The sequence below is a fragment of the Oncorhynchus keta genome, chromosome 13, assembly GCF_023373465.1.
Source record: "Oncorhynchus keta strain PuntledgeMale-10-30-2019 chromosome 13, Oket_V2, whole genome shotgun sequence".
Classification (NCBI taxonomy): Eukaryota; Metazoa; Chordata; class Actinopteri; order Salmoniformes; family Salmonidae; genus Oncorhynchus; species Oncorhynchus keta.
Genome location: NC_068433.1, coordinates 42427991 through 42450490, shown reverse-complemented (window position 1 = coordinate 42450490; position 22500 = coordinate 42427991). Strand labels below are relative to the sequence as shown.

Genomic DNA, 22500 nt, shown 5'->3' with positions numbered 1-22500 from the left:
TTGAACATCCCAAAAAAGAATACAAAAATATATGTTTTTGTGTTGCTAGTGTTTGTGTGAATGCGTTTGTACTGTGTGTGTGTATGTATGTGCATATGTGTGTGTGTGTGTGAGTGTGTAAAGTGTACGTAATGTGTGTGTGCGTGCGCAAGTTCATTACAGTTACTAACTTTCAATACAAAGATATAAAACCTCCCACATTGAGGGAATAGTCCCCGTTTTCATCCATCTAGTTAATTTAACACAATGTCACATCCATTGACAAACGCTTCTATATTATACACACATTCCTCTGCCATCCGTAAAGAACACGTCCGTGCAGATTGACTCCGTAAAAAGAGTCCATGGTAAATGTATGGATTGTTGAGCTATAGCTCCCCTTGAGAACACAGAGCACACTGACTTGTCTGTCACTTCACGGAACATTCCAAGATTCCATTTCATGAATCTCAATGACACTGGCTCTACACTGGACCTTTGGAGCTGTCTCACGGAGACTCTGAGAGGTCTGGGCTCTGACTAGATGACAGGGCTATGGAACAGAACAGTCACTCCCGGGTCGGCGGTAGCAGCGCGGCACAGTGCGTTCACAATGCTCCGGCTACGGAAACCCTGTCTGATTCATGAACTCCGGGCTTTTGTGGCCTTCCTAATGGCACGCCGGGAGGGCAACAACACAACGCTACGCACACGCAGTAACACAAAGACAGCCGGCCCAGCTTTTCCCCATCCAGGGCTGTTCACTAGGAACCGAAAGGCCACGGGACCGCTCTATAAGCCCCTTTTATAAGCCACGTAGAGCACAATAGCTGGGGCACCGCTTTCCCCATCCACACACACACTATTCACTTCTTAATATCGCTCATCTGGGCTGAGAGAAAACATTTAAAGGGGAGGGTTTCATCCCCATTGATTGTCTTGTGCAAGCCTGGGGTAGAGAATACAAAGTGAAAAGCAGACGAAAACAATTCGATAAAAAGTGACTTGAATGTGCCTTTCATAGGAAGGAACAATGGCCGCCACACAATAGGCCTCAGGTTCTTCTCGAGTCTTCCAGCCTGGTTCTCATGACACAAAGAAAATAGATTGACTTGAGTTCGGTAGCTGGAATACAATAAATATCCGTCCATGTTCGCCTTGGTGAAAGAGAGAGAGAGACTTGTGCTTCCCTCCAGCTCCAGGAAGAATTCTTAACACGAGTGTCAGAATGAGACGAAGCAACAAGGAACGGGTTGGGCTGTCGGAACAACGTGATACTGTTGATGAACTGCTATGGTGGCGTGAATACTCAGAACAGTTGAACAAAACACAACATTAACCCTGCTTCTTTTCACTCCTCCTCTCCTCCCTCCCTTCTGCCCTCTCCTCCCTCTCCTCTCTCCTCCTCTCCTCCCTTCCTTCTGCTCTCTCCTCCCTCTCTCTCCTCCCCCTTCTTCCTTCTGCCCTCTCCTCCTCCCTCTCCTCCTCTCCTCCCTCTTCTTCTCCCTCTCCTCCCTCCCTTCCTTCTGCCCTCTCCTCCCTCCCTCCCTCTCTCCTCCTCCTCTCCTCTCCTCCTCCTCCCTCCCTCCCTTCTGCCCTCTCTCTCCCCCCTCCTCCTCTCCTGCCCTTCCTTCTGTTCTCTCCTCCTCCCTCTCCTCCCTCCTCCTCTCCTCCCCTCCCTCTCCTTCTCTGCCCTCCTCCCTCCCTTCTGCCCTCTCCTCCCTCTCCTCTCTCCTCCTCTCCTCCCTTCTGCCCTCTCCTCCCTCTCCTCTCTCCTCCTCTCCTCCCTTCTGCCCTCTCCTCTCTCCTCCTCTCCTCCCTTCCTTCTGTTCTCTCCTCCCTCTCCTCCCTTCCTTCTCTAATTGGAGATGTGGAGACATTTCTCTCTCTGTACAGGGTCGAAAAACAGCATTTTTCAACCTCTCCTCCTTCACTGTTTAACTCCTTCATTTTTCCCACAGCAAATGGGGGATCATCATGAACAATGCAACAATCTGCACTTAATGCTAATTTATACAACTAACTAATTACTACCAACTGGTGGAAATCACATATGGAGGTCCCCTTTCTCCCACGCTAGGGCTGTGAACTCAACGGTGTGTGTGTGTGTGTGTGTGCAAGCGTGCATATGTGTGTATGTGTGTTGGACACTTTGAGACAGCAGAGGGGCCTGTGGAGGATTAGCTAGCCCAGGGGATCGACACACAGATACAGAGAGAGAGAGAGAGAGAGAGAGAGAGAGAGAGAGAGAGAGAGAGAGAGAGAGAGAGAGAGAGAGAGAGAGAGAGAGAGAGAGAGAGAGAGAAGAGAGAGAGAAGAGAAAGAGAGAGAGAGAGAGAGAGAGAGAGAGAGAGAGAGAGAGAAGAGAGAGAGAGAGAGAGAAGAGAGAGAGAGAGAGAGAGAGAGAGAGAGAGGAGAGAAGAGAGAGAGAAGAGAGAGAGAGAGAGAGAGAGAGAGAAGAGAGAGAGAGAGAGAAGAGAGAGAGAAGAGAGAGAGAGAGAGAGAGAGAGAGAGAGAGAGAGAGAGAGAGAGAGAGAGAGAGAGAGAGAGAGAAGAGAGAGAGAGAGAGAGAGAGAGAGAGAGAGAGAGAGAGGAGAGAAGAGAGAGAGAGAGAGAGAGAGAGAGAGAGAGAGAGAGAGAGAGAGAGAGAGAGAGAGAGAGAGAGAGAGAGAGAGAGAGAGAGAGAGAGAGAGAGAGAGAGAGAGAGAGAGAGAGAGAGAGAGAGAGAGAGAGAGAGAGAGAGAGAGAAGAGAGAGAGAGGAGAGAGAGAGAGAGAGAGAGAGAGAGAGAGAGAAGAGAGAGAGAGAGAGAGAGAGAGAGAGAGAGAGAGAGAGAGAGAGAGAGAGAGAGAGAGAGAGAGAGAGAGAGAGAGAGAGAGAGAGAGAGAGAGAGAGAGAGAGAGAGAGAGAAGAGAGAGAGAAGAGAGAGAGAGAGAGAGAGAGAGAGAGAGAGAGAGAGAGCGAGAGAGGAGAGAAGAGAGAGAGAAGAGAGAGAGAGAGAGAGAGAGAGAGAGAAGAGTATGCTGGGCTCCCTCAAGTTCTCAAGGCCCCTTTCTTTCTTTCATTTTCTTTTCTATCTCCTCCTTTCTTGTTCTCTTCTTCTTCATCGGGGAATGTATCCGCCCTTCCTATTGTCAGCCATTCAAGCGTATGGATGGGTGAGTGAGCTCCTACCAGTGTGTGCTAGTGTGGCACAATGTCCCTGGCTAAGTGCTGTGCTATAAAATGCCCCACTGGCTCTAAAAGCGAGCTGGAGTTTTTTGTTCGTCACCATGAAAATAAATGTGCTCTGTGACATACGTTAGTGATTGGCATTTTAGGTATGGAGACACATGCTGCCAGCGGAGGGCCTTCTACGCGCGTGTGTGTGAGTGTGTTTCTGGCGTCTGCGTGCGTACGTACGCGTGTTTGTGCGCGCATAAGTCACAGCCCCCTCGGCAGTAAAAACAGCCCATTCCCCCAGACCCCTAGCTCTGTCTACAACCCCACAGTTCATAAAGCTGCCTGTTACACCTGACCTGGGACCTGCCCTTAAGACATCCTGGATGGCCTGAACCCAGAGCAGCACCATGAGAGAGTCTCCTTACTTCCTCTCTGAAAAGTGTGGTTGCACCATCTGACTACAGCTTTACAGTCAACATGTGTAATACAGCGTACATAGACAACAGTACAGATGTACAGATTACCAGCCTATTCAAACTGCCAGACAAATCTTATATTGGCCAATATCAAGCATTCAGAGAGAGGCAAAGGGGGACCAGAGTAGCCCTGACCATGAATTCACCCTGAGCAGGACTCAGAGAGGGGCAGGAAAGGCAGAAAGACAGAGAGGGAATGAGAGAAGCAGAGTGGGTTTCCAGGGCAGAGAGAGGAGAGACAGAGAGGGAATGAGAGAAGCAGAGTGAGTTTCCAGGGCAGAGAGAGGGGGGGTGGGGAGAAGCAGAGTGAGGGAGAGGGGGAGAGAGGAGAGAGGAAGGGAGAGAGAGGGGGACTGAGAGGAAGGGGGACAGGTGAGAGAGAGGGAGACAGAGAGGAAGGGAGAGAGAGGGGGACTGCGTGGACCGAGGAGGACTGGTGAGTTGCCAGGGCAGAGGCAGTATCACTCTAGGGGCTGAGATGAACATCTGTGCCCCAAATACTGCAGCTAGTTTCCTCTATGATCTGGTTCTATCTCGCTTGTATTCTCACTCGCTATACAACAGTGGCGTGTGTGCTACCTAATCGAGGTGTGTGTTACTATAGGTTAAATGTACAGTCCACTAGAGGCAGGGGAGGGTGAACTTCAGCCAACAGTGAAGTGCCTGTCCCTGGCTCCCTGTGTGTGTGTCTATCCAGCCCCAGTGCTGTCCCTCCTAAGCCCAGACCTGGCCCTCCTCTCACCCCTGCGCCCCCCCGTGCTGCTCTCTGATCTGCTCTCATTATTTGTCCTAATCACACACACATTCACTCCAGCACGGAATCACACACACACACACACACACACACACACACACACACACACACACACACACACACACACACACACACACACACACACACACACACACACACACACACACACACACACACACACACACACACACACACACACACACACACACATCAGCATGATCCCCCATCAACTCCTCTTCACACACTTCCAACTCTCTACTCAACATCTGACAATTTAAAACCAGCATTATCACGCAGCGGTGTGTGTGTGTGTCTCGGGGGTAACAGGCAGGCAGTATAGGTAGGCAGACGAGGAATTTGTTGTGTGTGAGCGCGGGGTAACATCACAAAGTCGATAAGGGAGCTCTATGGCTAGTCATTTATTAAAGGCCAACAGTGCTACTCCTGCTTGGGCTCTCTCTGGCAGTGGCTCAGCCAGCTGGGCTGCTCAGTGCTCTCTCTCTCACACACACACACACAAACACACACACACACACACACACACACACACACACACACACACACACACACACACACACACACACACACACACACACACACACACACTCTGCCTCCAGGGATGGGCACACACACAGGGACGCGGGCACACACACACACAGGGACGCGGGCACACACACACACACATACGCACACACGCACACGCACACACACACACACACCGAGAGAGACACAGGGGAGACGAGGCAGTCTGTACTGACCCAGTATCTTACACACACACACTCCAGCATGTCTTTGTACCATGCCACAGTTATCTAGCCACTAAGTAGAGCAGCACTGGTCCCACTGATTAAAAACTATGTCTTTGTAACTTCTGCCTCAACCCTGGACCACTGTGTGTGTGTGTGTGTGTGTGTGTGTGTGTGTGTGTGTGTGTGTGTGTGTGTGTGTGTGTGTGTGTGTGTGTGTGTGTGTGTGTGTGTGTGTGTGTGTGTGTGTGTGTGTGTGTGTGTGTGTGTGTGTGTGTGTGTGTGTGTGGAGACGCTGGTTTTACATAAGGCGAGTGTCTAAGAGAACATGGCTAGTGTCTAGCTCAAGGCCTGGTTATATAAAGCCAGCCTCTCTCTCTCTCCTCTCTTCTTCTCCTTTCCCCTTTCTAGTCCTGTTTTTAGGGTGTTTATTGTTTTCTGACCATCTCTTTAGTCCTTCTCTCACATCCCTTTCTTCACAGCACATGTGCCTATACCGGGGTGAGTGTGCGTGTGAGTGTGCGCTAACATTTATTTTTGCAAGCCTGTGTGTGTGTGTACGTGCGCCTATGTGTGTGTGTGTGTGTGTGTGTGTGTGTGTGTGTGTGTGTGTGTGTGTGTGTGTGTGTGTGTGTGTGTGTGCCCGCGTCCCTGTGTGTGTGCCATTGATCCAGCTGGAGGCAGGCAGTGTGTGAAAGGGGGACTGCAGCAGTATTAATAAAGGCCTTTCATAATGATTAAAGCCTTCATTAATGTTTCATCCCAACCTGCCGTTTGCTGCTAATGGGCTTTGTGGGGAACACAACAAAACAATGGGTAGCCGAGAGAGAGAGAGAGAGAGAGAGAGAGAGAGAGAGAGAGAGAGAGAGAGAGAGAGAGAGAGAGAGAGAGAGAGAGAGAGAGAGAGAGAGAGAGAGAGAGAGAGAGAGAGAGAGAGGGCGGAGAAGGATGGAATGGATTTTTATATAGTAGGGTCTCTTTCTCTCCCTCTCTGTCTCCACCCTCACTCTTCATCCCCCCCTTTTCTTTCCTCCCCTCTTTATGCCTTTCTGTTCTGTCTGTCTTGTGTGTGTGTCTATTATAGATTGGGAGTTCTGTGTGTGTACGTGTGTGTGTGTGTGTGTGTGTGTGTGTGTGTGTGTGTGTGTGTGTGTGTGTGTGTGTGTGTGTGTGTGTGTGTGTGTGTGTGTGTGTGTCTATTATAGGTTGTGTGTGTGTGTGTGTGTGTGTGTGTGTGTGTGTGTGTGTGTGTGTGTGTGTGTGTGTGTGTGTGTGTGTGTGTGTGTGTGTGTGTGTGTGTGTGTGTGTGTGTGCGTGTGTGTGTGTGTGTGTGTGTCTGCTCTCAAGGCGCTGAGGCCTTTTGTTAGGGTTTTTCAGTTTAACGGCAACGGTCGGGGAGATAATGGCACTACCCATTCTGATGTGGCACTGTTGCTCTGCTAATGGAGTGTGTGAAGCTACCGCTACTGCTCTCGAACTGTGTGTGTCTGTCTGTCTGTGTATGTCTTCGTCTGTATCTGTACTGCCTGACTCACAGATATTATTGTGGTTATAGTATGGCCAGACCACGGAGTCCTCTTGTACAATAAACCCAATCCAACGACAGAACTCAAAAGGTTTCACAGCTCCCGCACCGTCTCGCCAACAGCACACTTCTCAGAATCTCTCCAAACAACCCTGTTTATTGCGGGTCTTTTCCACCAAACTCAAAATAACCTTTTTGACATTATGACTAGCTAGAAAAACTCCACATACCAACTGGAACAAACGTACCTGAGTGGAGTTGAATGTAGGCCAACTATAACTGGCAAAACCATAAGTCTCTGGGACTCACACAAGCGTGAAAACACACATGCCCCCAGCACTGTTTTCTCACTTGTTGGGCCCTCTGTGAAGTGGAACTGGACTGTGGGGCTCATTGCAGAGCCAAAACAGCCGCAGGTAGAATAGTGTATTATTTCAAGGGCAGAAGAAAATAACTCCAGTATATTATGGGACTTTGAAGCAGAAATTGGAAAATAAACATTTGTCCTAATAATGGCCCACGGCCACATATGAAGAAATGCTTGGAGCAAATGACTTCGTACAGGGCCTGTTACACTGACTGGTCTACACACACCTCCATGCAGTGTGGCGGTCTGTTATATGTACTATAAATAACCTGTACTGTACACACACACTAACACACATGCCCGCATGCATACACTGCTGGCTTTCTTGTCCAGGCCTCGGCCTGTTGGACTTAGGGATCAACTGTAAAATTGTTGTGTGGCATACTCAAGAGTCTGAGCAAAGTCAAGGTGTTCACACACACGCAGCAGCAGCTGGATACACCCACACACACACACACACACACACACACACACACACACACACACACACACACACACACACACACACACACACACACACACACACACACACACACACACACACACACACACACACACACACACACATAGACACATTTCCACTAAAAAAGCCTCTTAAGGATCTCTACAGATCGGTGTCCCATCCTCGGGAGGGTTGAGCTAATGTGCACTTATGCGATTAGCATGAGGTTGCAAGTAAGAAGAACATTTCCCAGGACATAGATATATCTGATATTGTCAGAAAGCTTAAATTCTTGTTAATCTAACTGCACTGTCCAATTTATCGTAGCTATTACAGTGAAAGAATACCATGCTATTGTTTGAGGAGAGTGCACAGTTATGAACTAAGCACATTAGGCACATTTGGGTAGTCTTGATACAACATTTTGAACAGAAATACAATGGTTCATTGGATGAGTCTAAAACTTTGCACATACACTACTGCCATCTAATGGCCAAAATCGAAATTACGCCTGGGCTGGAATAATACATTATGGCCTTTCTCTTGCATTTCAAATATGACGGTACAAAATAAATACAAAAAACCTGTTGTTTTTTTCTTTGTATTATTTGTTACCAGATCGAATGTGTTATATTCTCCTACATTACTTTCACATTCCCACAAACTTCAAAGTGTTTCCTTTTTTGGTATCAAGAATATGCATATCCTTGCTTTAGGTCCTGAGCTACAGGCAGTTAGATTTGGGTATGTCATTTTAGCCAAAAATTTAAAAAGAACACACACGAAAGCACACAGAGAGATCACCTGCTACTAAAGGCTAAAGTGAGAGTGTGTGTGTGAGAGAGAGAGAGAGGGGGAGAGAGAGAGAGAGAGAGAGAGAGAGAGAGAGAGAGAGAGAGAGAGAGAGAGAGAGAGAGAGAGAGAGAGAGAGAGAGAGAGAGAGAGAGAGCAGTAAAAAGGCTGATGGTCCCTGTACTATCAGCTTGTAATATATATGCAAAGTGGTTGTTAGACAATGGCTCTGGACAGCTGATGCTGACTGCCATCAAACAAAGGGATGACTCTCTGTCACATACACACACCAACCCCCACACATACACACACCAACCCCCACACACACACCCATACACTTACAGAAACACAGACTCTGTCGCCAGGCTGTTACAAAATGTGTTCGTTAGCATGGAGCAATTGAGGGAGGGAGACCTGCTATCACCTGCTACTAAAGGGTAAAGTGAGAGAGAAAACGAAAGAGAGAGTAAGAGAGAGAGAAACATAGAGAGAGCGAGAGTGAAAGAGAGAAAGATAGATAGTGAGAGAGAGAGAGAGAGAGACAGAGAGAGAAAGAGACAGAGACAGAGACAGAGACAGAGACAGAGACAGAGAGAAAAAGAAAGTGATAGGGCATGTGTGTGTGTGTGTGTGTGTGTGTGTGTGTGTGTGTGTGTGTGTGTGTGTGTGTGTGTGTGTGTGTGTGTGTGTGTGTGTGTGTGTGTGTGTGTGTGTGTGTGTGTGTGTGTGTGTGTGTGTGTGTGTGTGTGTGTGGTCATTTTATTATTTTGGAACTTTTGTAAGTGTAATGTTTACAGTACATTTTTATTGGTTTATTTCACTAAGTGTTTATTATCTGTTTCACTTGCTTTGGCAACATATGTTTCCCATGTCAATTGGGCCCTTGAATTGAAATAGAGAGCGATGGAGAGTGATAGAGAGTGATAGAGAGAGAGAGCGATGGAGAGTGATAGAGAGTGATAGAGAGAGATAGCGATAGCGAGTGATAGAGAGAGATAGCGATGGAGAGTGATAGAGAGTGATAGAGAGAGATAGCGATGGAGAGTGATAGGGAGAAAAGAGAAAGCGATACAGAACAGTACATCTTTGTACATGGTGACTGACCTTCTGGTTCGTTTTTGATGAGCTCCTCCATCTTCCTCTGTTTCAGTGTGTCCACCACGTCAGCCAGGCTGCCCTTACGTCTCTCTGGGGTCCCCAGCGCTGCGGCCCCGGAACCCCCCTCCTCCACCTGCTGCTTACTGCCTGGAGAGGTAGAGGAGTTGTGCTGGGGGTAGGGGCTCAGAGACCAACCCTTACTGCCATCCTGGTCCTGCAGAGAGAGAGAGAGAGAGAGAGAGAGAGAGAGAGAGAGAGAGAGAGAGAGAGAGAGAGAGAGAGAGAGAGAGAGAGAGAGAGAGAGAGAGAGAGAGAGAGAATAGGGGAGAGGAAGTATGAGTACTTTTATTAAAGGCCCAGTACATTCATAAACATGATTGTCTTATATATATTTCCACACTATGAGGTTGGAATAATACTGTGAAATTGTGAAAATTATGATATTTCCCCTTTCAGTGTAAGAGCTTTTTTGGTGGGATGGAGTTTTGGCCTGCTTGGTGACATCACCAGGCGGTTAATTAGTTAATAGACCAATAAGAAATAGAGTTCCAAACCTCTCTGCCAATAACAGCTAGTTTTCTGTTTCCCCCTCCCCACTCAGGCCACTCCCAGACAGTCCTAGCAAAATTCTTGCTTGAGAAGATCTCTGCTTAGAAGCTATTTTTGTTTCTTTTTACCATTTTAATTGAAATCATTCACACTAAGGTACTTCATTGTTCCCCAGAAATGATTTTATATTGAGATAAAAACGGCTGAGTATGACATTTAATAATATTCCATTAAATTAGAGTTTGAATTCAGCTTATTGCTGATGTTTGTGGCAAAACCAGTATCTCAAACTCACTCACAGAACAACCACAGAGAGGAAGAGAGGAGACTGAGAGAAAGGGGAGAAGTAGAGAAGTGTAAGGGGATGAGGAAAGGAGAAGAGAGAAGAGAGAGAAAGGGAAGAGCGTAGGAAGAAAGGAAATCCAGACAAGATTCAAATGTAAAACTCAAGAGATCCGTATGGAGGAGAGGAAGACGACAGTAATTGGCATCCTCCCTCTCACTATCCCTCGTTCTCTCCTTCTTTTAGCTGGCTGTGCTACACTTTCATCGGTGGCCAGCCATCTTAAGTCAGGGCACTCACTCTCTGCTGGATCCTAAGGAATCTGCATGCCACTGACTTGGAGGTGGTTAACAGAGGAAAGACAAGAAACAGACAGGATTTCACTCAGGCTGTTGGGAGAGAGCTACTGTCATGTCTTTCAAAGACTAAACCGTTTCACTTTGAAAGAGATCCAATAAGCATTCCCTGCTAGTCCAAATGACTCACTTGCAAGTTTTCTTGGTGAAAGAGCTTAATTGTGACAATAAACTTAAGTTGCATCGCCATCACAAAAATGTACAGAAAATGTACACACAGCGACCAGAAACAGTAAGTTTCACATCAAAGAACATCCTGTAATCATAACCTTTGATATACCAACTCCACTGTCCTGTCAAGAGATTTCGCGGGGTCTCAACTAAATGAACTGTGACAATGTGGTGACGACCTTGTCATGATCAGCTTTGTGTCTGCACGCACACTTCAGCTGCCAACTTTAACAAGCGTACACGCACTTACACTACATCACACTGCACGCACAGACACCCACACCCACAACACAACACAACACACGAAAACAGGTGGTATGAGATAATAGGAACAGATTAGTCAAAGATTAACCCTGATTTACAGATGGACGATTGACCTTGTCTGCAAATACCTGACCTGTTTTGTAATTAAACTTGACAAAATATCTCCCTGGCTTTTTCCAGAGAGAAGTGTAGATGCTTAGGGCAAGCAACACCCGCTGTGTGTGTGTGTGTGTGTGTGTGTGTGTGTGTGTGTGTGTGTGTGTGTGTGTGTGTGTGTGTGTGTGTGTGTGTGTGTGTGTGTGTGTGTGTGTGTGTGTGTGTGTGTGTGTGTGTGTGTGTGTGTGTGTGTGTGTGTGTGATGGGTGGGTGGGTGTGTTGTTTGTGTGGCAGACAGTGAGTTTATCCCAAGGAAAAGACAGAGGACTGGGAATGCTTGGCCTATCTCACACCTTTAGGAGGTACGCCAGTGTTTTACACTCCCAAGTGGCACAGCCGTCTAAGGCACTGCATCTCAGTGCTAGAGGCGTCACTATAGGCCCTGGTTCGATTCCAGGCTGTAACACAACCGGCCGTGCTCCTATAGGGCGTCGTCCGGGTTAGAGTCATTGTAAATAAGAATTTACAATTTGTTCCTAACTGACTTGCCTAGTTAAATAAAGGATAAATTAAACAAACACACACATACCCTGATATCGGATTCACTTTGTAAATGATATCTCTACACGCCTGTGAGCTTTTATTGAGCAGATGAGGTACTAATACTGAACTCATTTCCTGATGGAGGTACAGTAGTTTCCTGGTGAATATCGCTGCCACATACCGTAACTGTCTACTATGAACTGCACCATCCACAGCAGATCATTCAGCAGGTCTGAAGTCAGTTGGTTTCACCTTGTAATATTAATATGGCTTTCATTGTCAACGAACCCCGGCACGTTATAGCAGAGAGACGAGCAAAGTCCAGAAGGGAACAGATTCTCACCTGGGAAAGTGCTGTCACTTTCCCCGACTCCTCCTAGGGACTGTATACATGTTCACTCACTCACACCCCAGAGAGGAAGTCAACACGTTCAATAATTCACTCACAGATGGGTTTTAGGGACGTGAATGAACGCTAGTGGAAAAAGTGAAATTCAATAGGTGAGACATGTCGCCAGGTTCCTTGGTCTCGGTAAAGTATAATAGTGGCGGTTCTGTGTTTTTGTCCCATGGTCTCCACGTTTCTAATGAGGTGGCCATCTAGTCTGCTGATCACTGAAGGCTATACAGAACTTTCATCTTTCGATCTTTCTCTCGCTCTCTCAATTCAATTCCAATTCAATGGGCTATATTTGCATAGGAAACATATGTTTACATTGCCAAAGGAAGTGAAATAGATAATAAGGAAAAGTGAAATAAGCTATCAAAAAACGAACAGTAATTAACTGGAGACATTTAAAATGTCATATTATGACGACAGTATTGTAAAGATGGGCAAACAGTTCAAGTACAAAAAGGAAAATAAATAAACATAAATATAGGTTGTATTTACAATGGTGTTTGTTCTCTCTCTCTCGCTCTCTCTCTTGGCTGACACTGGAGCATGCTTACTGTGTGCTGGTAAACCGTCGGGGGGGAGGGGTGCAGGTGTGGGGCGTCAGGGGGGTTCTGTGTGCAGTGGACGGGACGGGACGGGACGGAGGGGGGGGGGGCTTGGTTTGAACTTTTTATTACTGTTACAATGATGTGATTAACACAGTCTCTCCATCCTTCCCTCCTAGGATAAGGGAAGTCACATGAGAACCTTATTGATGAGACCAGAAACAGCCAAAGGGGAAGAGGAGAGAGAGAGAGAGAGAGAGAGAGAGAGAGAGAGAGAGAGAGAGAGAGAGAGAGAGGAGAATGGCAGAGGTTTTCCATCGGTTGTGACTGGATATGCCCACATTAGTGAAGCATGGCATCTCCACCAGCCCAGTCACACCTGTCACATCCCATTGATTTAATCCACCGCATACTTAGCGAAGCAGCACTCTTTATTTCTAGAAAAGACATCTTGAAAAGAAAAACAAACAGAAAAGAGAGCGAGATGGAGGGATGGCGGAGTATGCTCGGATCTCTTTCCCTCCCTTCTTCAAATCTGCACACGTCATCTTGAGACGGCCATAATGAGGGTCATTTCTTCATCAAAGAGAATTAATACAACATGATTCCTCCTCAAAGCCGGCTACATTTTGACTGTCATCCACATAGCACCAATTGAAATGGCGTATACTCTCCCTCCATACTATAATCCACCCGCCATACACTGACAACATATTTACTCAAGCTATTCAAGTAGCCTGCAGAAGACCACAACAAACGGCAAGTCCAACTCAGGAATCCGCCTGACAACCTACAGAGACCTGATTGTATTTGTCTGTGTGCGTGTGCGTGTGTGTGTGTGTGTGTGTGTGTGTGTGTGTGTGTGTGTGTGTGTGTGTGTGTGTGTGTGTGTGTGTGTGTGTGTGTGTGTGTGTGTGTGTGTGTGTGTGTGTGTGTGTGTGTGTGTGTGTGTGTGTGTGTGTGCACATGCTAGAGAGAGCATGTTTTTAATAATAAAAATGTATTTATAAATACTGTAAATGTTAGACTCTGTCTAAAAAAGAAAGAATGCTTATTTGTCATTGTCTGTGTGTGTCTATGTGTGTATGCATGTCTGTGTATGTTTGGGTGGTGTTTAAGTATGTTTGTGTGAGTGCCAGTATGTTTGTAGCATGCGCCAGTGAGTGTGAGTCTATGTATTTGATGTGGCAGGCTGACAGTGTGGGTGGTTCTGCTGCCTTTAGTTTGCAGATGTCAATTCTCTTCCGAACGGCTGTAACAAAGTGAAACTGCGCCTCTCTCCTTCTCTCCCTCTCCTCCTCTCTCTCCTTCTCTCTCTCCGTTCTTTATCCCTTTAGTGCCTCTGCATGGGAACAGAATTAAACAACTTTTGTCTTCTTAAGCTCATCTGTGAGGAGAGGCAGATTTAAACACACTTAACTCTTGCCAAAAAAAATGCAAAATGCTATTTTTTCCATCCGCCAGCACAGATGCTGCTGTTCCCTCTCTCTTTTTATTCCTCCGTCTTCCTCTTCCCTCCTTCCTTCTCTCCGTTGCCCTCCAGGAGAAACCTACCCATTTACCTTAGAGGGTCTCTGTTTCTTTCTTTTTTTCTCTCTGTTTCCGTCCCTCTCTCTCTCTCTCTCTCTCAGTCCTTCTGTCTTTCCCTTTGCCTCTATTTCTCTCTCTCTGGGTACATCAGAGCACACACACCCCTCCACCCTGTGTGGGTTTGAAGCAGAACAGAGCAACACTAACAGTAGCAATTGAGGGGGTGCAATTCCCTGCCATGTCTCCAAGTTGGGACGGTGTATGTGTTTAATGTGTGGTGCCGTGGTGTCGACAATTAAGGCATGGCCAATCTGGCAGTGGGAGTCACAGGAGGCATCTGAAGCGCGCACACACACACACACACACACACACACACACACACACACACACACACACACACACACACACACACACACACACACACACACACACACACACACACACACACACACACACACACACACACTAGAGGGATGTAAGTGCTTGCTCCTGGATGTGACACTGACACCTACTCACTGGTCTTAAGCCAGCGCTGCCATACACACACACACACACACACACAGACACTGCTCAAACAATCCCAATCCCTTTAGCGTGAGCCTAAACACACACCTCGTCTGCTCTCTGACTCTGAGTCTGTTGTGGCATCCGCACACAAACGGTTGGCCTACTCACAGCCTAACCCTACCCCGCACTCCTTACCCCACCCCCCATCTTATCTCAGCTTGGAGGACAAATACTCACCTCACATAACCTACAAAGACCATCCCATCCACACACTGTAGGAAAAACGTGTTCTTATTTTATCTAATAATGTATATTTTACAATTTCACAATAATAATCACAACTTAAAAAATAAAAAAAAATTAAAAAAAATATATATATATACATATATACATATATATATATATATATATATATATATATATATATATATATATATATATATATATATTAAAATGCAATAATAATAATACTCCTATGATCTATTTTGTTTTTAAATCATTGCACAAAATGGTCGAGCTATTCCAGTTAAATTTACCTAAACAGAAATGCGCAGCTTTATTTTGTATATTTTAAATAACAGTTTATTAAATCAATGCATGCCAATATTTTTAAGCGGCCCTTAATTGTCTACAAGCAAGCATGTGTTTATTCATTATGACAGCACTGGCAGGAGAAACTAAGTGTGACCACTGCGTTTGGTTTAAGTGCTTGGTGTGCTGCTTCAAATCTGTCAAAATTCATACGAAAAAAAATCGAATCGAAGGCAGGCGGCGCCTGGAGAATCTGGACCTGAAATAAGCAGATGCATATTGTTGTTGTTGCTGTTTTTTTGTTTCTTGAGCGCGCGGCAGGACATTATTAAACGGACAAAGGGTACAGTAATTAATACCTATCCATTACTACCTGTCTGTGAAATCCTGCCCACGCTAACACAATTCAACTGTTTGATTGGTCTGCTAACCTTACAACTCAGGGAAGAAGTGGAGAAAGAAAGAAAGGATAAATGCGCACCTTCATTTACTTCTACAAACACACACGAGGGGGGGAAAGTGTTCGTTTTTTTAACTGCACCTCCTCTCCTCTCCTCTCAACTCGGAGTGGCAGCTTGGAGAGATGAAGAGGTCAGTGTGTTGGGGAGCGCGCCTCGCTGCCGTGTTAATTTACCATGACAAGATAAAGCGCGGTAATCTCCTGGCGGATGCTGCCTCTACAGCCGCCACTACCCGGGGACGAGCGCAGTCCATGTCCTCTCCCATATCACTTTATACAATTGCCGTGACAAAGCCCCTCCGAGGCGCGCGGTGTAAAGCTCTCTCTCTCTCAACTCTTCTGCCAGTCAGCGCAGAGCGGATTGAGAGGGTAAAGCCGTAGCAAAACTTAACATCTTACAAATGCCAAGCCTTGCCGTTTGCGCTAAATCCACCCTGTCCAGGAGACGGCTCGGTCGCGCTTTAATAATCCACATCAAATATTATGCGAGCGCACCCCTCCTTCTCCTTTTTACTGATTCTGCTGTCAGTCAACCAACTGGCTCAAATCGCATCTCCTGTATAGTGGAATTTATAGTGTTGAAATACGTACGGAATTTGGAGATTATATTTGTAGCATAGGCCTAAGTAATAATAATAATAATAATAATAATAATAATAAAAGGAAATATAATTATACTTTAATTATTCATTAATACGTGATTCATCACACTTAAAACAATAATCATTACTAAACGTGTTAACATTTCAAACCAATGCCTGATCTAATGTCTCAGTTTTAAAATACCTCCCACTATTATCTGAACATTACAAAGGCTATAACCTGTAGTCTCCCAAACATCAGGTCCAAAACCTACTGTCAACAGCATGCCATGACAACGTCTATCTTCCCGGTGGGAGAGCGGGAAAGAGGACTTTGGTTTACAGTCAGTGACTGTTGTCTGACAGGCAGCAGAGTCCAGTCTGATGTGCAATCAGCAGGTTAATTACAGAATTAGCTTACCATTATGGTCCTTAATCACCCTTTCATTGTTTTACAGCCAGAGTCATCTCACAACATTTGCTGTGTGGTGGTTTATCAGCAGTACAGATGAAAGGTCTGAAGACAATGTGCTGCTTTCAGCTAGCTGCTCCTCAGGTGTCGTTCAACGTGAGGCTAACGCGAGGAAACTATGAGGGTTACTGAGGCTACACACGCACGCACGCACGCACGCACGCGCGCGCACGCACACACACACACACACACACACACACACACACACACACACACACACACACACACACACACACACACACACACACACACACACACACACACACACACACACACACACCCCAATGATTATATGCATTTACTGTCACCACACACAGTCACCCTTTTCCCAGCAGAACATGACTCACTGACATGGCTCACACTGACAGTCACACATGTCCCACGTCTCCATGCCTCGCCGTCTCCATGCCTCGATACAGCACAGACACGGTCTTTCACACTAAAACAAAAAGGAAACGCGGTTCACACCATAAGAGCACTCTGGAGCATCGAATGTGTCCAGTTTCCCCCCAATATTATTTCCTCTGTTGGAAGTATGTGTTACTTCAAAACCGGATGCCATAACTACAACTCTCTGTGATTACAGTCTAATGAAGGATAAATGAGGATAAACTGATCCTAGACCAGTCCTTAAGTGCCAACTTCCACCTTGACAGTGTGGCAGGATTTAAAACTCCAGACGACCAATTAGAAGAGTCGAAACAAAGCCAAGTAGCCAATAAGAGCAGTTATATGATATGAAGACAACGAGAGGTTGTTTTACCATGGCACTGTGCAGGGTGGGGGGGCTGTCCAGGGGGCGGGGCGAGCGGGGGGACACCTTGCTGCAGTAGGGAGTCAGGGGGAGGTGCATGACAGCCTGTCCATCATCTCTCTCTTCCTCTTCCAGTCTCTGTCTGCTGGTTGCCATGACTACCTCTCCATCTGTCCCCCCATATGGAGAGATTGGTCGCTTGGAAGACATCCTGGAAAAAACAGAGAGAGAGAAAGAAGAGAGGGAGAGAGAGAGGGGGAGAGTGAGTATGAAACATTCAGGGATGTAATATGAGCTGTGGGTGACAGTGGGAGAAACACTAGTCGTTGATTCATTTCAATAGTTATATTTATAGAAATAGTTCATCATTATTAATTCCCTATTATTCAATGGTCCCCAATGGCTCTCTGTGTCTCTGAATCCCAAGACCTCTCTCTCTCTCTGCAGATAATACCCACTATAATAATATACAGTAAATCATCTACATCCGCTAGCCAGAGGAAAAGCTCTTTAGACCTTCAAACACAATCACATCCATGTTTACCATCAGGTCCTTTCAGCACACACACAGACGCAGACGCACGCACGCACGCACGCACGCACGCACGCACGCACGCACGCACACACACACACACACACACACACACACACACACACACACACACACACACACACACACACACACACACGGTACGCAATAACCCATTACTGCAAATGGAGCCAGGTTGGGCTGACATCTTATGACAAATGGCCGAGGCCTGACACAGGCCCTTTCACTCCAGCAGCACGCTGACAGTGATGTGTATGAAAACCTCGGTCCTGACAATACCAGTGAAAATAACAAACATAGAGGCTGTGCATTTGTTACTTTGCCTTTGTTTCCCATTGAAAGCAGAGGGAGGGGAAGAACAGTGGCATCTATTAGATGAACTCTCCCCAACATAAATGTGCCCCCGGTGAATAGGGACAAAATGAATATGTTCCAATAATAGAGTTTTATACGGCTGGCAGCGTCTCCCTAAGTGCTTTCAAAGGCTCTCGTTCAGCCTTGAAGCTACTGTTACAATGACCCAGGGTGAGAGGAGGGAGAGGGGGGTGGAGAGAGAGGGGGGGGGTAGAAGGAGGGATGAGAATACGAAACACTAATGTATATGCTGAAAGTCAGACATGCGAGGAGCAACAGGCTTGGAGCATAAGATTCGAAACTGTATTTCCAGTGCTGACACCAACAACAATTCTGTTTGAGAGAGAGGAGACAAACAGGAGAATACGTAAACCTTCTGAGCAGGACCGCTGTCCCTAGAGGTCCAAACAGGAGAATACGTAAACCTTCTGAGCAGGACCGCTGTCTCTAGAGGTCCAAACAGGAGAATACGTAAACCTTCTGAGCAGAACCGCTCTCCCTAGAGGTCCAAACAGGAGAATACGTAAACCTTCTGAGCAGGACCGCTGTCCCTAGAGGTCCAAACAGGAGAATACGTAAACCTTCTGAGCAGGACCGCTGTCCCTAGAGGTCCAAACAGGAGAATACGTAAACCTTCTGAGCAGGACCGCTGTCCCTAGAGGTCCAAACAGGAGAATACGTAAACCTTCTGAGCAGGACCGCTGTCCCTAGAGGTCCAAACAGGAGAATACGTAAACCTTCTGAGCAGGACCGCTGTCCCTAGAGGTCCAAACAGGAGAATACGTAAACCTTCTGAGCAGGACCGCTGTCCCTAGAGGTCCAAACAGGAGAATACGTAAATCTTCTGAGCAGGACCGCTGTCCCTAGAGGTCCAAACAGGAGAATACGTAAACCTTCTGAGCAGGACCGCTGTCCCTAGAGGTCCAAACAGGAGAATACGTAAACCTTCTGAGCAGGACCGCTGTCCCTAGAGGTCCAAACAGGAGAATACGTAAACCTTCTGAGCAGGACCGCTGTCCCTAGAGGTCCAAACAGGAGAATACGTAAACCTTCTGAGCAGGACCGCTGTCCCTAGAGGTCCAAACAGGAGAATACGTAAACCTTCTGAGCAGGACCGCTGTCCCTAGAGGTCCAAACAGGAGAATACGTAAACCTTCTGAGCAGGACCGCTGTCCCTAGAGGTCCAAACAGGAGAATACGTAAACCTTCTGAGCAGGACCGCTGTCCCTAGAGGTCCAAACAGGAGAATACGTAAACCTTCTGAGCAGGACCGCTGTCCCTAGAGGTCCAAACAGGAGAATACGTAAACCTTCTGAGCAGGACCGCTGTCCCTAGAGGTCCAAACAGGAGAATACGTAAACCTTCTGAGCAGGACCGCTGTCCCTAGAGGTTCAAACAGGAGAATACGTAAACCTTCTGAGCAGGACCGCTGTCCCTAGAGGTCCAAACAGGAGAATACGTAAACCTTCTGAGCAGGACCGCTGTCCCTAGAGGTCCAAACAGGAGAATACGTAAACCTTCTGAGCAGGACCGCTGTCCCTAGAGGTCCAAACAGGAGAATACGTAAACCTTCTGAGCAGGACCGCTGTCCCTAGAGGTCCAAACAGGAGAATACATAAACCTTCTGAGCAGGACCGCTGTCCCTAGAGGTCCAAACAGGAGAATACGTAAACCTTCTGAGCAGGACCGCTGTCCCTAGAGGTCCAAACAGGAGAATACGTAAACCTTCTGAGCAGGACCGCTGTCCCTAGAAGTCCAAACAGGAGAATACGTAAACCTTCTGAGCAGGACCGCTGTCCCTAGAGGTCCAAACAGGAGAATACGTAAACCTTCTGAGCAGGACCGCTGTCCCTAGAGGTCCAAACAGGAGAATACTTAAACCTTCTGAGCAGGACCGCTGTCCCTAGAGGTCCAAACAGGAGAATACGTAAACCTTCTGAGCAGGACCGCTGTCCCTAGAGGTCCAAACAGGAGAATACGTAAACCTTCTGAGCAGGACCGCTGTCCCTAGAGGTCCAAACAGATGCCAAATGTATTGAGTGTTTCTTCAAGGAAGTGAGTGGCAGCTGCCAGTATTCAGTGAGCTCTCTGTTTTTAATTCTACACTGTATTAATTAATAGTCCAGTAATCCAGTCACCTCTGTCTAGTCTGGGGCTGTGTCTGAAATCCGTCTTTTCTACTACTTCCTACAACTGCATACTGTGTACTAATCGTACTACATACTATTTACAACGTACTGTTTAGTAAAATCCAATGTGCTAAGCACCTATACCAAGAATGCTTCATCCAATGCGCAATTGCATTGTTTTCCGTCATTTGTGTATTTTGTTACAGAACGTCACTGATTATCAGCTATTCTCGTTCCTCAATAGTGTGCAGTGAATTCTACTAGATGAAAATCCGAAATGAGTGTGACATCCTGGCATTTAAAGCATACAAAATGTCCAAAATGTCACATAATATAAAACCTTCTATTTTCGCGTACCCAAAATGCCTACTATTTACAACGTGAATATGTGTGTTGGGACACAACCTGTGTGTCTGTTTCAGACTCAGGCCAGTCCAACAGTACCACTGTGGTCTAGAACTACAACACTCCAGGACCTTAACACTGACCTGGAAACAGATTATATCCCCTCTATTTATTGGCTTTCCTTGGGCTTCACTGGTGTTGTTCCTCCACGCAGATCCACTTTCAGACATCATTTACTGCTTATTTGCTTTATGACAAAAATGAAGGCAAACAAGATATAGTGTTTCCTCGCTGCAGGGAAGGTCTGAGAAAAGCTCACAGCAGTTATGGGACTGGGACTTTAACCACGCGCCATGGATGGGAAGAAAATCACTAAATCTATGGTTCTGTCGATAGTCCACATGTATAATGGTAAATTGCTACATCGTGCTTACACCCATATATATATATATATATATATATATATATATATATATATATATATATATATATATATATACTGTATATATTTATATAGTCTTCTATCTATATCAATATGCCTATATGCTAACTTGTATATTCTACTATCTGCACATGCCTATTCCAGAATTCCACACATGCTTTAAACACAGCAGCAGTGATGGTGACACATGATTTTAAATGATCAAATGAAAGGAAATTGTAAGACTGGTTTTTCCAAAAACAACAACATAGAGTAGAAATGAAAACAATTGTGATATTTCTAAATATATGTCTTTATCATCTGTGAAACGTTAGAAAGTGTGTGTTGAGTTCCCCCAGTGTTTCACACTCTGGGCAGGGAGAGAGGAAGGCCCAGCTGTATCAACTACAGGCCATGCGACACGCACGCACGCACACCCAGGAACACACACACAGGAACACACACACACACAGGAACACACACACACACGCACACACACACACACACACACACACACACACACACACACACACACACACACACACACACACACACACACACACACACACACACACACACACACACACACACACACACACACACACACACTGCAGGTCTGTTCTCATCACAGGCTGTTTACTTTACCTCCTTTCACTCTCACACACTGGAGCCTTTTGTTTCTGCTACACACACACACACACACACACACACACACACACACACACACACACACACACACACACACACACACACACACACACACACACACACACACACACACACACACACACACACACACACACACACACACACACACACACCGACCCTACACACACCACTCCGATAAACATAGCCCCTCCTCACACACACACACACAACCGCCCTCAGTCCACCCCACCTCAACCAGTCTACCGCACCTCAACTAGACCACCGCCCCTCAACCCATGTCCTGTCCAAACCTCGCTGCACTCCTCCCATGTCCTCTAGACACCACACAGGACTGGAGTAGTATCCCTGGACACTGATCTAAGGTAAGTTTGGGGTTTTACCGCCTAATACTTCAGGTTAGCAGCGGGGGGAGCTGATCCTAGGTCTGTGTATCTAAGATCAACTTTTGGGCAGGTCTCACACCTCTTAGGAGAACAAGAACCCAGTCTGTTGGATGCTGTGACTCCGGAATATTCCTGAGGTTAGACACAACACCCTCTCCTCTCCTTCTCTCACCCCTCCATCCCCCCTCTTTCCTCCCCTCTGCTGTGCCCTCCTCTCTTCCCTCCGTCCCCCTCTCACCCCTCCATCCTTCCTCCTTTCACAGCTCTCCT

General features: G+C 46.5%; 1 protein-coding gene across 12 annotated transcripts in view; it reads right to left on the bottom strand.

The window, feature by feature from the left end:
• Positions 1–22500, bottom strand: part of LOC118372206 (transcription factor SOX-5-like) — a 310655-nt gene that overhangs the window by 85941 nt on the left and 202214 nt on the right. For all 12 annotated transcript variants that reach the window (XM_052460188.1, XM_052460185.1, XM_052460187.1 and 9 more), the window contains 2 exons: positions 17389–17590; positions 9347–9554 (listed from right to left, as the gene is read on the bottom strand). In XM_052460188.1, the coding sequence (XP_052316148.1) occupies positions 9347–9554; positions 17389–17589 (409 nt within the window). In that variant the 5' untranslated portion in view covers position 17590. The remainder of the gene's footprint in view (positions 1–9346; positions 9555–17388; positions 17591–22500) is intronic.